The 13,001-nt window shown below is 54.4% G+C and overlaps 5 protein-coding genes across 5 annotated transcripts; 4 read left to right on the forward strand and 1 right to left on the reverse strand.

The window, feature by feature from the left end:
- Positions 1-3,600: 3,600 nt before the first annotated feature.
- On the forward strand, positions 3,601-4,051 carry BZA05DRAFT_440613 (uncharacterized protein; the record flags this gene model as incomplete). Its single annotated transcript, XM_051486609.1, has 2 exons — positions 3,601-3,822; positions 3,902-4,051. The coding sequence occupies 2 exons, from the start codon at positions 3,601-3,603 to the stop codon at positions 4,049-4,051; spliced, it is 372 nt and encodes a 123-aa protein (XP_051344609.1).
- Positions 4,052-5,665: 1,614 nt separating this feature from the next.
- On the forward strand, positions 5,666-8,120 carry BZA05DRAFT_19719 (uncharacterized protein). Its single transcript, XM_051479454.1, has one exon. The coding sequence runs from the start codon at positions 6,140-6,142 to the stop codon at positions 7,970-7,972; it is 1,833 nt and encodes a 610-aa protein (XP_051344610.1). The 5' UTR covers positions 5,666-6,139; the 3' UTR covers positions 7,973-8,120.
- Positions 8,121-8,288: 168 nt separating this feature from the next.
- On the forward strand, positions 8,289-9,643 carry BZA05DRAFT_383107 (uncharacterized protein). Its single transcript, XM_051482185.1, has one exon. It carries the CDS (start codon positions 8,466-8,468, stop codon positions 9,507-9,509), a length of 1,044 nt encoding a protein of 347 aa, XP_051344611.1. The 5' UTR covers positions 8,289-8,465; the 3' UTR covers positions 9,510-9,643.
- BZA05DRAFT_383110 (PCI domain-containing protein) lies at positions 9,644-11,603 on the reverse strand. The gene is made up of 3 exons (XM_051482186.1): positions 11,020-11,603; positions 10,845-10,927; positions 9,644-10,768 (listed from the first exon to the last, which is right to left on the reverse strand). Exons 1-3 carry the CDS (start codon positions 11,181-11,183, stop codon positions 9,762-9,764), a joined length of 1,254 nt encoding a protein of 417 aa, XP_051344612.1. The 5' UTR covers positions 11,184-11,603; the 3' UTR covers positions 9,644-9,761.
- A 272-nt stretch (positions 11,604-11,875) lies between these two features.
- BZA05DRAFT_451050 (uncharacterized protein) lies at positions 11,876-12,951 on the forward strand (the record flags this gene model as incomplete). Its single annotated transcript, XM_051487429.1, has 3 exons — positions 11,876-12,261; positions 12,309-12,469; positions 12,527-12,951. 3 exons carry the CDS (start codon positions 11,876-11,878, stop codon positions 12,949-12,951), a joined length of 972 nt encoding a protein of 323 aa, XP_051344613.1.
- Positions 12,952-13,001: the final 50 nt, after the last annotated feature.

Genomic DNA, 13,001 nt, shown 5'->3' on the forward strand with positions numbered 1-13,001 from the left:
CGGGGGAGGGGGAGTCGCAGTTGATTGCGTAGAGTACCGTACATACCGGTACAATCCCATAGATAGCATATAGCTGACACCTACCTGGTATATTGAATGTGTCGCTGTTGGGGGTCACACAACGTGAAGAATTCGACATAGATGGGTACTCTATGCGCGTACCAGACTGGCAGACTGACAGTGTGCCTTAACTGTGGTATCTATAGAGCAGGTAGAGTACATACCTGGTAGTCACCTACCTCTTACTCTCCGCATACTCATCATTGCATTGCGTTGCATTGACTGGATTGATTGGATTGATTGGATTGATTGGATTGATTGGATTGATTGGATTGACTGTCGTCTCCCTCCAAAGCTCACACAGCATGAAAATGCGCAATGTGCAATGTGCAATGTGCAACAAATATTCGCCCCGGCCCCCCAAGGCCCCAAGCAAGGCCCAAGCTTCGCACCGACTTCGCACCGATACTAATACCAAGCCGGGAGAAACTCCGGGAGAAACTTGAGAAACTCCAGGAGCGATGGGTCGGGAGTGACGCGTCAAGAGTCGGGACCCCGAACTCGAACTCAGAACACATCCCGTATACATGGCATAGGCTCCGCTTGGATGCTCGCGCTATACCGTGGTAGCTAGAGTAGACTCGGGAGCCGTAGCCGCGGCATCGGATCCGCCGCCGCCGCCAATCAAAGCTCCGAGCACTCGCGAGCCGTCGAGTCGTCGGGCGTCGAGGGGATTGACTGGCTGGCCGATGATGACTATGGAATATTGACAGCGAAGAAGAAGGAGCCGATTACTGATCAGGCAGCCCCCCGTCCCCGTCCCCGGTCCCCCGGAGTCATCGACTCATCGGTCTAAGGGCCAATGCCGAAGAAGAAGAAGAAGAAGAAGTCGGCGAGTCTTTTCGGGTGCACCGTGCGGCTCTCGAGTCTCGAATCTCGACCGAAGCGTCCTACTCTGGAGTACGGGAGGGAGCGAGGGAGGGAGGGAGGGCGCATGGACTCTCCTGCAACATGGCGTTTGTGGAGGGGTGCGAGGAAGGGTGCGTGCAGTCTGTACTCTGGACTCTGGACTCGTGCAACTTGCAACTTGCAACAACCTCACGAGCGTCATCCGCGGGAGGGAGGGAGGGAGGGAGGGAAGTGCCCGAGGAGGTGAGTGACCACCTCCACCGCAACTGCAACCCATCGAGCCCAAGATCTGGATAACCACTTACCCACTTACCCACTCACTTGCCCTTCCGCATCGTGACCCCACACGAACAGGACAGGACAGGGGGATGCACTGCGACGGTCCCGAGGCCTCAGGCCAAGCTTTGCCTCCGTGGGGTCCGCGACTGCACGACTGCACGACTCCGCGACTGCTCGACTGCACAAGCCGTGTGTCCCACCTCCCACCTCCCACCTCCCACCTCCCACCTCCTCGGTGTGCGCAGTGTGCAGTGTGCTGCACCTACATACTAGTAGTAGATGCCGTAACCGCCGCCGTGCTGCACTTCGGCAGCTGAGTTTGTTTGTTCGACGGTGCGGTACCGTACTCTACAGGTTGGTCGCACGGCATTCGTTCGTTCGTCAGCTTCGTGCGTGCGTGCGGAGGGGGAGGCGGCGGTAAAAGCTTTGGGCGGTGGGCGGCGGGCGGCAACAGACGACGTTTCGGCCAGTGGTTGGGCGTGTTGGTTCGGGGGCAAGCCAACAGAAACAATACATACGGGTTGAGACAAGAGGCGGTCCATGCATCGCTGATCGTCGGCCGTAATGCCGTATCGTACATAGTCCTGTATGTAGTTGCATACATACCTAGACTACCGACACCCGCCCGGAGCGAACTCCCAGTCTCCCACCATGCAGAACGAACTCCCACTGTCGCAGTGTCGCAGTGTTGCAGCTTCGCCGAGCATCGGATTCTCTTTCGAACCCCCCCACGGGATGGTGACGCCGACAGGCACACGTCTCGTTAGTTACATGTAGATACCTTACTCATTCATGTATGTGGTACATACGCAGGTTTTTTCTCTCTCTGCGAACTGCGAACGCGGTTATATGTAGAGTAGATACGGTGGTTATAGCAAGGGTTCAACTGCAAGCCGGCTCCAGCAGCAGCAGTTTTGTTCCTGCTTTGTCCTGCTCGGGCCCTGTTGATTCTTGAATGGCGAAATGCGAAATGCGCCGCGCTGTCGTCGTCGATAACAGGCGTCGCAACCGATGTTGATACACTCTGCTCTACGTACCGGTAGGTAGATACCTTGCTTGTAGAGTAACCTTGCACGCAATCTACGGCTGACAGACAGACAGCTTGTAAACAAGTCGCCTGTCGTGCTTTGGCGAACGTGAACCGTGAACGCGAAAGGTGAAGCAGGCAGGGAAAAAGAAGAAAAGAAAGCAAGGGCCACCCGGTAACGCTCCGAATTCCCACTAGTTACTGCAACTGCAACCTGAGCGACCGATCGCCACATAGAGTATTGACAAGTAGTTATCCTCCCAGTCAGCAGTCACTCATGGGATATCAATCGCCGCAAAGGGGCAACGAATTCATATACATAGCCAACTCGTCCACCCCACCCACTCAGGTGCACCTATGCAGCACCAGTAGTTTCCAGCGGCGAGAGCATCTGGGCTGCGCCCCGAGCACGGAGCACGGAGCGCTGGCGCGCCCGGCCCGGGTGAAACGGGTGAAGAGACCCTGGGCCCATCAGCCAGTTAGCGGGGAGGACGGGTGAGGCCCGATCTTGTCGTGGCGACAAGAATAATGAAATAGAAGGAGGTCCAAAGGAATTGGGAGAGCTTTATTTCGTCATGACAATTTCTGTGGCGCAAGGGATCGATAGTAGAGTATCGACGGGATGGAAAAGCGGTTATCGGCTCGTTTAGAGGACTGATGGAATTTAGGGAAGAGAAGAGATCACCTGCGGAGCTCAAGCCGGCGCATCGTAATGTGGGGATGGCGCACTTAGTACCACAGAGTGCGGATCGTGGACCGGCCCTGTTCTAGACGTGCTCACACGATGTCACTCGGCGTAAACGACCGATCAAAAACGAGCAAGAATAATCAAACATAGCATTTGAAACAGGAGAAGCAGAAGATGAGCAAGTAATAGTCTTCAGGCGTGATGAAATATTGATAGCTAACCTCAATGTATCTGCTCTTTCGGGACGCCTTGGGTTGGAACTTGGGCAACTCGAACAGCGTATAATTCGATTCTATACACCCTTCTTTGCGAAGTTGCGGTTGTATTCTTCCCATCTCATCCCACCTTTATGGCGATGATGACCTTTTGCCTCTCGAGTATCACCAAGATCAAGAACATTCAATTTACATATCCCTATCAAATGGCATCCGCCGTCCTCGCCTCAAAACAGGACGGGCGGACCGTGGGGAATTTTGACAGCTGATTGATGCCAAAAACCGGTCAACTGGATTGGGCCTCACCAGGTACCATTGAAAGAGCACCATTCTTCTTGAACCGCAATTGAACCGTCAAGCAGTACAAAAACCTATACCGAGCAGATCATTCAACCATAGCTCGCGCGTCTATATCCAGGGAGGAGTGGGCACATCCCACCGTTCCTGAGTCTCGCTAACGCAACTAACATTACGATCACACCATGCCGATAAACACCTACGAAACCCTTGTTGGCCTCGAGCTCATACTGGCCTTATGCCTGAGCTCCCTTATCCTCCGCTATCTTTGCGACGTCTGCGCGGTTATTTTGCGGGCGCAAAGGAAACATTTTTTCCAGGCACCGCGTTTTCGATACCCCTATAGAAGACCATGGGTTTTCATGATCCTCTGGCACGAGATTCGCCCGCCGAGTGGTAGGTCTAACGTACGTTGCTCTATGATATGCACTCCTGCCTGCTGCTTGTGATGTTTAACCACATATCTGACAGAACGAACACGTACAGTCATTCCTCGTCCTCCGCCTCTTCGTACTGTCGGTGTGGCTCCTGGCAGTGCTGAATATGACTTTACTGCTCCACTTCTCGCACGGCGTCGAGGGGTGGGAAATCCACTGGGATAAGTTCCCGGCGGCGACGCATATGCGGCATATTTAGCAGGCCGCTTGGTAGACCGATACCGGTCGGCAGGGCTTTCTTTAGCGGTGCGTCTGCTTGTTTGAGAGGTTGAACCGAAGTGTTCTATTTCTATGACGACGAGTATCCAGACGTTGGGACGTGCAGCTTGGGATTCATACCAGGTAACGGTATGTTCGATTCCATCGTCCGAACACAAAAGCCGAACGCAATCGTCAATCTAGGTTGTGGGACTCGGGGGGGGGGCAGACCAGATTCGGTCGCCTCAACATTGAGGTGTTCTCTGTTGCTACTTTCATGTTCAGTCACAAGGCACGAGACATAGACCTTATCACCACCATCAGGCATTAGTTTAACATTGCGGAGATACTTCGATGTTGTTCGGACTGAAGAAGACAGGCTGCTTTTCTTTTCTTTTCTTGTTGGTTTCTAGTCAATTAAATTGGTCACCCCCAGTTGCCCGTACCCGTTGCAGGTCTCTCAGTATCTAAGCAAAGTGCTTGTATGTACAATGTTCACGGCTTTACTAGCGGACATGGAGACGAGAGCGTGGCTGTAGAGGCGGAATGAGAGTTGCAATTTCGTCATCAGGCATACGAATTGGCTGTATATACCGGTATGTTCCATCCACCTGTGGACGTATTCTTTCTTGTGTACGCACTGGTCAAAGTATGTACATTGCGGCGAGCCCAATGACGACGTCGACGATGGGCGTCCACTCGTATACGGCAGGTATTAAACTGTTACCCAGTAACCCGGCCGTCTGTACGGCCGCGTTCGACCACTGCCTCAGTTAGCCTGGTGAGATTGGTATTGTGGGACTCGGTCGGTCCAACGTTGAGATGATGTTACTTTTTGTGTTCGTTTGGTCGGTTGGTAAACACACACAACCATCATAGACCTTATCACCCCTCATAATCATCATCATTGTTCATCCTCATCTCGCCATTCAACGTTCGGGGTACCTACTTGAGGTTCATCACCTGACGAACATAGGTGACTCTCTTCTTCCAGTGTCGTCTCTCTTTCTAGTCAAATACAATCGGTCGTCTATCTTCTTATCAAAGTTGCCTGAGGGTCATCTCGTCCCTAGTGCTTCAATATGCATGCTGGCGAAGGTTGAGAATACCAGGTAGGTACCTACATAGCATGAGATATACTTTCCACCCTCTGGCCGGCGCTCCTGTCTTCCCGAAGCCTACCTCTTAGATGGCATAACGGACGTGTAAGTGTGACGCGCAATGTAGCCCATAAGTGGGTGAAAGAGGAGGTTTCGTCGGCTTTAGAGTACGTCTTTTACTACCGTCTGCTAGAAAGTTGAAACTCAGTGCATGTCATACTCCGCCGAAGGCTGGCACCGAGTGAGTCGGATCGAGTCGACAGTGCTCGTATCCAACACATCATCGCAGCCGAGAGGAGGGGGGAGGAGGCTCCGGGACCACAGCGGATGACGCAGTAATCGCCGGTTAGGACCGACCGAGTGCTGTCAACTCTAATCTGCTCTTGACGCCTCATTCAAAGTTAATGACGAGGGGTGCAACAGCCATTGAAGCCAGTCGGACCGAAGCCCCACATTCTGGCAATCGAGTAACTAACCCTACGGTAGACTTCTGAGTGTCAATTGACGCTCGAAGCGTCATTACGGTATGGGATGTCCTCGTTGCTGTTAGCTACGCAATGAAGGGAATATGCGAATCGATTCATACGCAGATGACCCCTCAGTTCGCTATTCATTCGACAGCTGGGTTGGCCCATTCGTTCTCCTACTCTGTTTTGGACATTGCGTCGACCCTTCCAAGCTCCCTTCTGCTCCCCACACGTAACCAGACCATAATGCGCCCCACCACCCTCTGGAATAGCACAATCAAAGTTACGCCATCCCTCCGACAGACTCAAGGTGTGGGCCTACTGGAAAGTATTGTCCACCAAGAAGTCAAATACCACAACAGGGTCCAGGAGCCGGCCATATCCAACTGGTCGAACGGTAATCTCATCATAATTACCAGCCTTCAAAACCCCCTCTTATCCCCCTCGTAATTCCCTCCTTTCCCCACATCAACCCTGACATCTTTTTCACCGACATCTAATCTTTTTCACTCGAGAAGAATAATGGCCGTTGTTTCGAAACCCCCCTCTTCACACCTATCGAGATCCGAGCACGGGCCCGATCCCGATCTTCTTGCGTCCTCTCTCGCCGACTGGCATCAAGCCATGGACAGCGGACATGCACGCACGCAGCCAGTCCCAATCCCGCGACCCCACGGCCAGCGCAGCAGAGCGTTCCTGGCCGAAGAAGACCCGCCGAACTCTAAGTCCGTCCCCGATTCGAGCCCGAAATCTTCTCCGACTAGGATTTCTTCCTTCCGCCAGCGGTTCGGTCCCAGGAAACGAAAGCGAAGCGCCGACGGCGAAGCCCTCAAGTTGAAGCTCGCCTCATCCGCTCCCGCCGCCGCCGGGTTTCCCTCCGACACCACCACCGCCACCACCACGGAGCTGCCCCCGGATTCCGTCAAGGATGGGTTCAGCAGAGCTCACGTTCAGGAAGCTCGGATGAACCTGAATGCCATCTGTGAAGCCGCGGAGGCGGTATCCGCGAGAGTAGCCGCTCTCGTTGATGCGTGTGGGCAGAGAAGGAGACGCCAACTTGTCTCTTGCCCTGTGTCTCGTTATGAATACTGGAAGGGGGGGACTCGGTGCCCGAGATGCCACATTGAGGAATTCCGGAAGCCGTTTGATCTCAAGAAGTGGGCAGCGAAGAAGGGAGTAGCCAAGATCGAAATCTCTGCCGCGAGTGACGGAAAGTGTGATCCAGCGTACGAAAGAGCGAACGACAAAGAGGGAGACAGCAGCACGGGCGATGAAGATAGCGATCCGGAGCCGTTACTGCTGGCAAGGTGGCGCAAGAAGCCCAGCGCCGTCGCCGACTCCGTCTCCCTCTCCGCCAAGGAAGAATACGAGATCATCGCGCAACACCTGCGGGAGTTCCTGCAGGGCGAGGTCATGACGCGGGTCGAGATGACGCGCGCCGGCGAGTACGAGCGGACACCCGTCAAGCCCCGACGTCGCCGCCGGGCAAAGCAAGCTGAACACAGCCCCTGGCAGACCGGCTTCTGCGAAGGCCCCATCCTGTCAGCCATGGACATGTGTGCCCCATGTCCGAATATGCTCCGCTCCTGCGAGGACTGTCCGTTCCCCAGGTGCGAGGCGACGGAATACAGACCGCCCAGACCAACACCGCCCGGAATCCCGTTCAGCTGCTTTGCTCCCCGCAACCCCCGCATGTATAAAAACGGAACGAATAGCACTCCCTGCGGCATCTCCTGCCGCCCGTGCGCCGAGACCGATGTGTACCACGTTACCAGCGCGCACCTCGAGCTGTGCTACACGATCGAGCGCACCATCAAGCGCTCCAGCATCAGCTTGCAGCGGAACATGCTGAAGCTTTCCGAGCTGTGTGCCCTGGGTGGCACCATCACCGAAAGCTTCGACGACATCAAGAAGACGGTGGCGTACTGGCGGGATCTTGACGAGGTCTTGAAGGACTGGGGCTGGGTGATCGCTCGACATCAACCCAAAAATTGGGCGGAGGCTAGGGAAGCCTGCAGACTCGAGGTCGAGAAGGCGAGGAATCCGACGGATGAGAGTGTTCTCGATGATTGCGGGGCTTGGTTACTGCTACTGGGTCCGAAGATGCAGCGGATGGATGCGATATTGGCGCAAGACGACGAGATTCAGTTGCATTGGGAAATCCACTACCGGATCCAGCAAATCTACAGGCAGCAGGAGGTCGATGTGGAAAAGGATTGGCAGGATGAAAAGAAGAGGCAGGGCTGGAAGAGCATACCGACGATGAAGCCCAGGAGGATGTCTGTTAAAGATGTGTCGACTTGGGCTTGGCGGATTGTGACTGCATTTCTGAAGACGAGAGGCGAGCGGGGGTAACAAGCTCAAGCCTGAAGCTGACGAGGATATGGCTATCGATTCTGACTGAGAGTGATATCCAGTGCTCGTCAATAGTGCTTTCAGGGTTGTATTGTACGCGGGCTCTCATCCATGTAATGATAATGATAATCTTTGCTAGTAGTAAGATTTCTTGACCAATTAGATCTAAAGTGTTCGCAGACGTATCAGATCATGCGATGTCGTCTGTTCTCGAGCTTGTGGTGGTGATCCCCTGTTTCATGCCCGTTTCGGCCAAGTACGGCGCCTACATTGCCGCCGACTTTGGACAGCATACCTATGCAAACTCGCTAGTTCCCCATCCCATCCCATATCACCACCACCACCACCACCACCACCACCACAGTCCTCCTCTTCCCATTCCCACCACAAAACGAAAATCCACAGTCGATCGCCGGCCCATCGACTGAACCCCCACCATCACCCATCATCACCACTAATTCCTAATCCCTGACCCACCACCACCACCACCACCATGAGCTCCAGATCCCGCAGCTCCGGCACGTCGCCGCTGTCAATCGACATGCTGCACCGCGTGCTGCAGCAGACGCTTCTCAACCCAGTCCTAGTCTGGTTCGTCCCGCTCGCGTTCCGGGCGCAGACGTTCCAGTACCACCACCCGCCTTTATACCTCTCTGCACTCTACGCGGCGATCATCACGACGCTCTGGCTGTTAAACTACTTCAACACGCAGCTGGCATTCGGGCCAGCGCGCGAATTCGACTGGACGGAGGAGGTAGTGCTGATCACGGGCGGCGGGTCTGGGCTCGGCCTGCTGATCGCGGAGGTGTACGGGATGCGCGGCGTGACCGTCGCGGTGCTCGACAAGAACGTGGCGGACGAGGGCGAGAGCGAGGCGCGGAACGTGTACTTCTACCGGTGCGACGTGGGGGATCTCGCGGCCGTCGAGGCCGCCAAAAAGCGCGTTGAGGAGGAGCTCGGAACCGTTACCGTGCTCATCAATAATGCCGCTGTCGTCCATGGGAAGCCGCTGCTGCAGATGTCCGCCGAGGATGTCGAGACGAGCTTCCGCACGAATATCATGGCGCACTATAACACCCTCAGGCTGTTCCTCCCCGGCATGATTAAGGAGGGCAAGGGAAGCGTCATCACCGTTTCTAGTGTGCTCGCTACGCTCCCGCCAAAGATGTGCTCGCTGTATGCGCCGACGAAGGCGGCGGCCACGGCGCTGCACCATGCCCTGACGGCCGAGTTCGAGGAGTACCCGTTCATCAAGACGTTGCTGGTTACGCCGGGACAGATGAGTACGCCGCTGTTCAACGGCGTGCGCACGCCGAATGGCTTTTTCGCACCGGAGTTGGAGCCGGTGGATGTGGCTAAGGAGGTGATTGCGGCGATTGATCAGGGCAGGGGTGGAGAGATTGCTATGCCTTTGTTTTCGAGGTGGGCGGCGGTTTACTGGGTTTTGCCAGCGAGCTTGAGAAAGTTGCTTAGAGCGTGGAGTGGGATGGATAAGGCGATGGAGGGGTTCAGGGGGACTGCGAAGAAGGAGGAGTGATTCTGGGACCGATTTTCATGCGTAATGTGGGCATGCATTGTTGTTCAGTCATTCTACGATTTTGTCATTTGTCTTGAGCTATACCATTTGGAGTTGGTGGTGCGGGGGAGAATAGGATGGGAGTTCAGGTCGTGAACACCACCGAGGGACAGATTTGCTTCTATAAACACGACCCACAAGTGACTAGAATACAAATCATGAGCATCGCGGAAGAAAAAGAAAGTGACCACACAAATTCAGCCTTGCGCGCCTCTAATCCAGCAGCGAGGCTTGGTTGGTATACAACACTTCCACGACATCACTCAGCTTCTTGATCGTCTTCAGCGCTGCGTCATACGAGATGTCGGAGCCTTGCTCTTCAAAGACGATCAAGCAGCCCTCGCCCTGATCCAGAACACCGCTCAACTTCTTGTCCAATATCATGCGCGACAGCTTTGTCTCGACCTGTTGGGTATCCAGTCCCACCAGCTTCGCCACATGGCTGATTTCCACTCTCGAGAACGGCTCAATCACACGCGACAAGTTGTGTTCGAGCATGTTGTCGTAGAGATCAGTCGAGTGCGAGCGGATAAACCGATCGCTGGTGAGCTCCGTCTTGTAGTTGTTGAGGGCCTGCTCGAACTCGGCGAGCGAGCGGTTCGAATGCGCAGTGGCAATCGCCTTCATCGCTTCCAGATCCCGTCCGGCATACTGGACCGCGTGCTTGCCCTGGAGGATCAAGTTGACCTCGTCGGTGTGGTTCTCCATGATCTTGCAGAGCAGCATGTACTTCAACGCATCGACCGCCTTCTTCGTCTCCTCCTGCGAGTGGTATCCTTCCATCGCCTCGATGAAGTACGAGTACGCCGTATTGAAGTCTTTCTCCTCGGCGTGCAGCATTCCCGACTGCATGTCAAGTCCCGCCTGGGTGAGCGGAGGACAGTAGACAGCATTGGCGGAGGTGCGAGCGGAGGAGAGGGAAGCGCGAGATTTGGCTATGTTTCGGAGGGCGTGGTAGGCGCGGGATTCGAGGAGCTGCACTTCAACGAGCATCATTTTGTCATCCACGCGCTTGAGCTCCTTGAGGAGCGTGTCGATGAGGGCGATGGCATCCCGGTAAGCGTTCTTCTCAAGGTAAAGCGCAACGAGACGGGCTTCTAAACTCTGGCGGAGGAAGGAACGACGCTCGTTGATGGCCCACTCTATGCACGATTTTGTGATGTTGATCTGGATATCGAGGGTTCCGGGGATGGTTGTGAAGAGGTCGATCATCTGTCGGACTGTTTCATGCTTTTGGGTTAGAACGGCTGGCATGGCCACACTGGGAAGACATCGGATGCGAGTTGAAAAACGTACCCAGCTTGGATGTCTTCGACTTCGCAAACGCATTAAGCACGGTTAGAGTCTCCTTCACCAGCTCAGCAAGCTCTCCTGTCCGTCTTTTCACAGTCGAGGCGGGGTTAGTTAGCTACTTCCATCCCATCTATCGCAACAACTCCTCTGCCATCCCCCACCGGGTAGAAGCACACACCCTCCATCTCTGTAAAGCTCTCCAAGGGCCATCAAGGCCTGTTCGTATTCTTTGAGCGCCGCATCGTTGGTCTCGGGTCGTACGGAAAGTATCGCCTTGTATTGGGTCTCTGCCTCTACCGGGTTGGTCTTCTGGACGGTCATTGCGTCTTCTAGCCGGCCCATGTTGGGGATTTATATGTAGGTGTGGAAATTGATGGAGACGAGGACGGGAGTGTTGAAGATGGATGCGTGTTGGATGGATGGGGGTTGATTGATGCGTGATGGGTTGGGTGGGGTGTTGGAGGTATTGCGGCGCTCAGCAACGACGACAGAGCTTCGCTGATGCCAAGGCGCTACGCAAGGTAAGTAGAGTACTTCATCGTTCACAAGTGAGCACTCGGGTTTAACCCATTTGGAGACGGGGCACCATCTGTAGACTGTAGGCCGTGTTCCTGCTTGGTAGGCAGCGGTGTAGCAACGAACCTTCCGGTGACGAGACTTCATCTCTGTCCCCCGCAGGACTGGCAAGAAAGGTCGGTAATGCGGATTGCTATACCGGTAGTCTAAAAAAAGCAGTAGAATGTATGCGACAATCAGTTGATGTTCTCTCTGGGCCGTGTGACTACAAGTTGTGTGCCGATCCGGGATTCTGGCTCCAGATAGAATGGCCCAGTGATTTCACTAGAATGGTCGGAATGACAACCGCAGACTGATGTGACCAGACAGAAATGACTTCTGCGGGCTGTCACGTTCGGTCGCCGTTTTGTGTTATAGAAGCTTGTTTTTTATTATTATAAAGTCTGTCAATTAGCTTGAGCTCTCTCACAACTAGCAATACAACCCCACGAAACATCCCCACGAAGACACCATTTATTATGTCGCGACACGTGCCCGCACCAGTCACCCCATCAGGAGAATTAGAAATCATATGCCCTAGCGGTGACATGATCATCTCTTGCACGACATCCGGCAAGAACCATCGATTCAAAGTCTCCTCCCAGACGCTCTGCACAGCATCGAGTGTATTCCGCGCAATGCTGGGACCCACCAGCAAGTTCAAGGAGGCGCAGGATCTACGGAACTACGGAGGTGCAGACAAGCTCTACGAGATCCCCCTTGAAGACGACAACTTGAAAGTGCTCAGGCACATCTTGCTGTGTCTTCACCTTCAGAACCTTGCGGTTCCGAATACGATCAGCTTCGAAGAGCTTGTGCAAGCGGCCGTGGTGACTGACAAGTACGACCTCGGAGTGGCGCTGCGGTTCGTTGGGGAGACGTGGATGGCAAAGTGGAAGAATGTATCGATAGCCTTGACTGGGCATATGATAATTGGCTTCTGGTGTCGTGGGTGTTCGGCGAGGAGACCATCTTCAATAAGGTGTCGGAAGTCCTGATCCACAAGGCCGTCATCGATGAGGACAGTTATTTAAGCTTTGGAACTGGGATTATTGTCCCCGACAGTGTGTCTCGTGAGTGGGCCGGATTGTTGGATACTTCAGAATCTGTCTGATCTAATGACTTGTTAGGTGCTATCTCAATTCAGCGTGACGCCGCATTTGATTCGGTGTTCCAGGTATGCGGGAGACTGCTGGAGCAATTGGCGGGGGAATCGGAGACGGAGCTTCCACTCCACTGTAAATATGGCGGCGAAACAGATGCCCAAGAGGTATGCGATACTTTCCAGTACACACTGCTCAGACGGCGATTCACGAAGGCGGGACTTCTCCCAGAAGGGATCGAAACAGCACGTCTGGATGATCTCGAGCACCTCTGGCGTATCTTCGCAGGGATGACCGGAACTCGGGGATATCTGGAGGGTCATTATAATTGCGATGTCACCGCCGGGTTGAAGGAAGAAGTGTACAAACTGATAGTCGGTGTCAAGGGGCTTGAGCTTGCAGAGTTTCCGTCCAGAGCTGGAAGACTTGTGCCCAAGCGTGGATTTCCTTAGTCTGTGCTTACATAGGTGGTGTGTGAGGAATATTGGGCGATTTATGGGGG

This window comes from Tricharina praecox, assembly GCF_024521635.1.
Source record: "Tricharina praecox strain CBS 144465 chromosome Unknown BZA05scaffold_1, whole genome shotgun sequence".
NCBI lineage: Eukaryota > Fungi > Ascomycota > Pezizomycetes > Pezizales > Pyronemataceae > Tricharina > Tricharina praecox.

Excerpts from the sequence above, each read along its gene's own strand:
- BZA05DRAFT_383107 (XM_051482185.1), top strand. The coding sequence starts at position 8,466 with ATGAGCTCCAGATCCCGCAGCTCCGGCACGTCGCCGCTGTCAATCGAC.
- BZA05DRAFT_19719 (XM_051479454.1), top strand. The coding sequence starts at position 6,140 with ATGGCCGTTGTTTCGAAACCCCCCTCTTCACACCTATCGAGATCCGAG.
- BZA05DRAFT_383110 (XM_051482186.1), bottom strand. The coding sequence starts at position 11,183 with ATGGGCCGGCTAGAAGACGCAATGACCGTCCAGAAGACCAACCCGGTA. Across the intron at positions 10,928-11,019 it reads GAGCTTTACAGAGATGGAGG|ACGGACAGGAGAGCTTGCTG; the intron begins GTGTGTGCTTCT and ends GACTGTGAAAAG. Across the intron at positions 10,769-10,844 it reads GTCGAAGACATCCAAGCTGG|TCCGACAGATGATCGACCTC; the intron begins GTACGTTTTTCA and ends AGCATGAAACAG.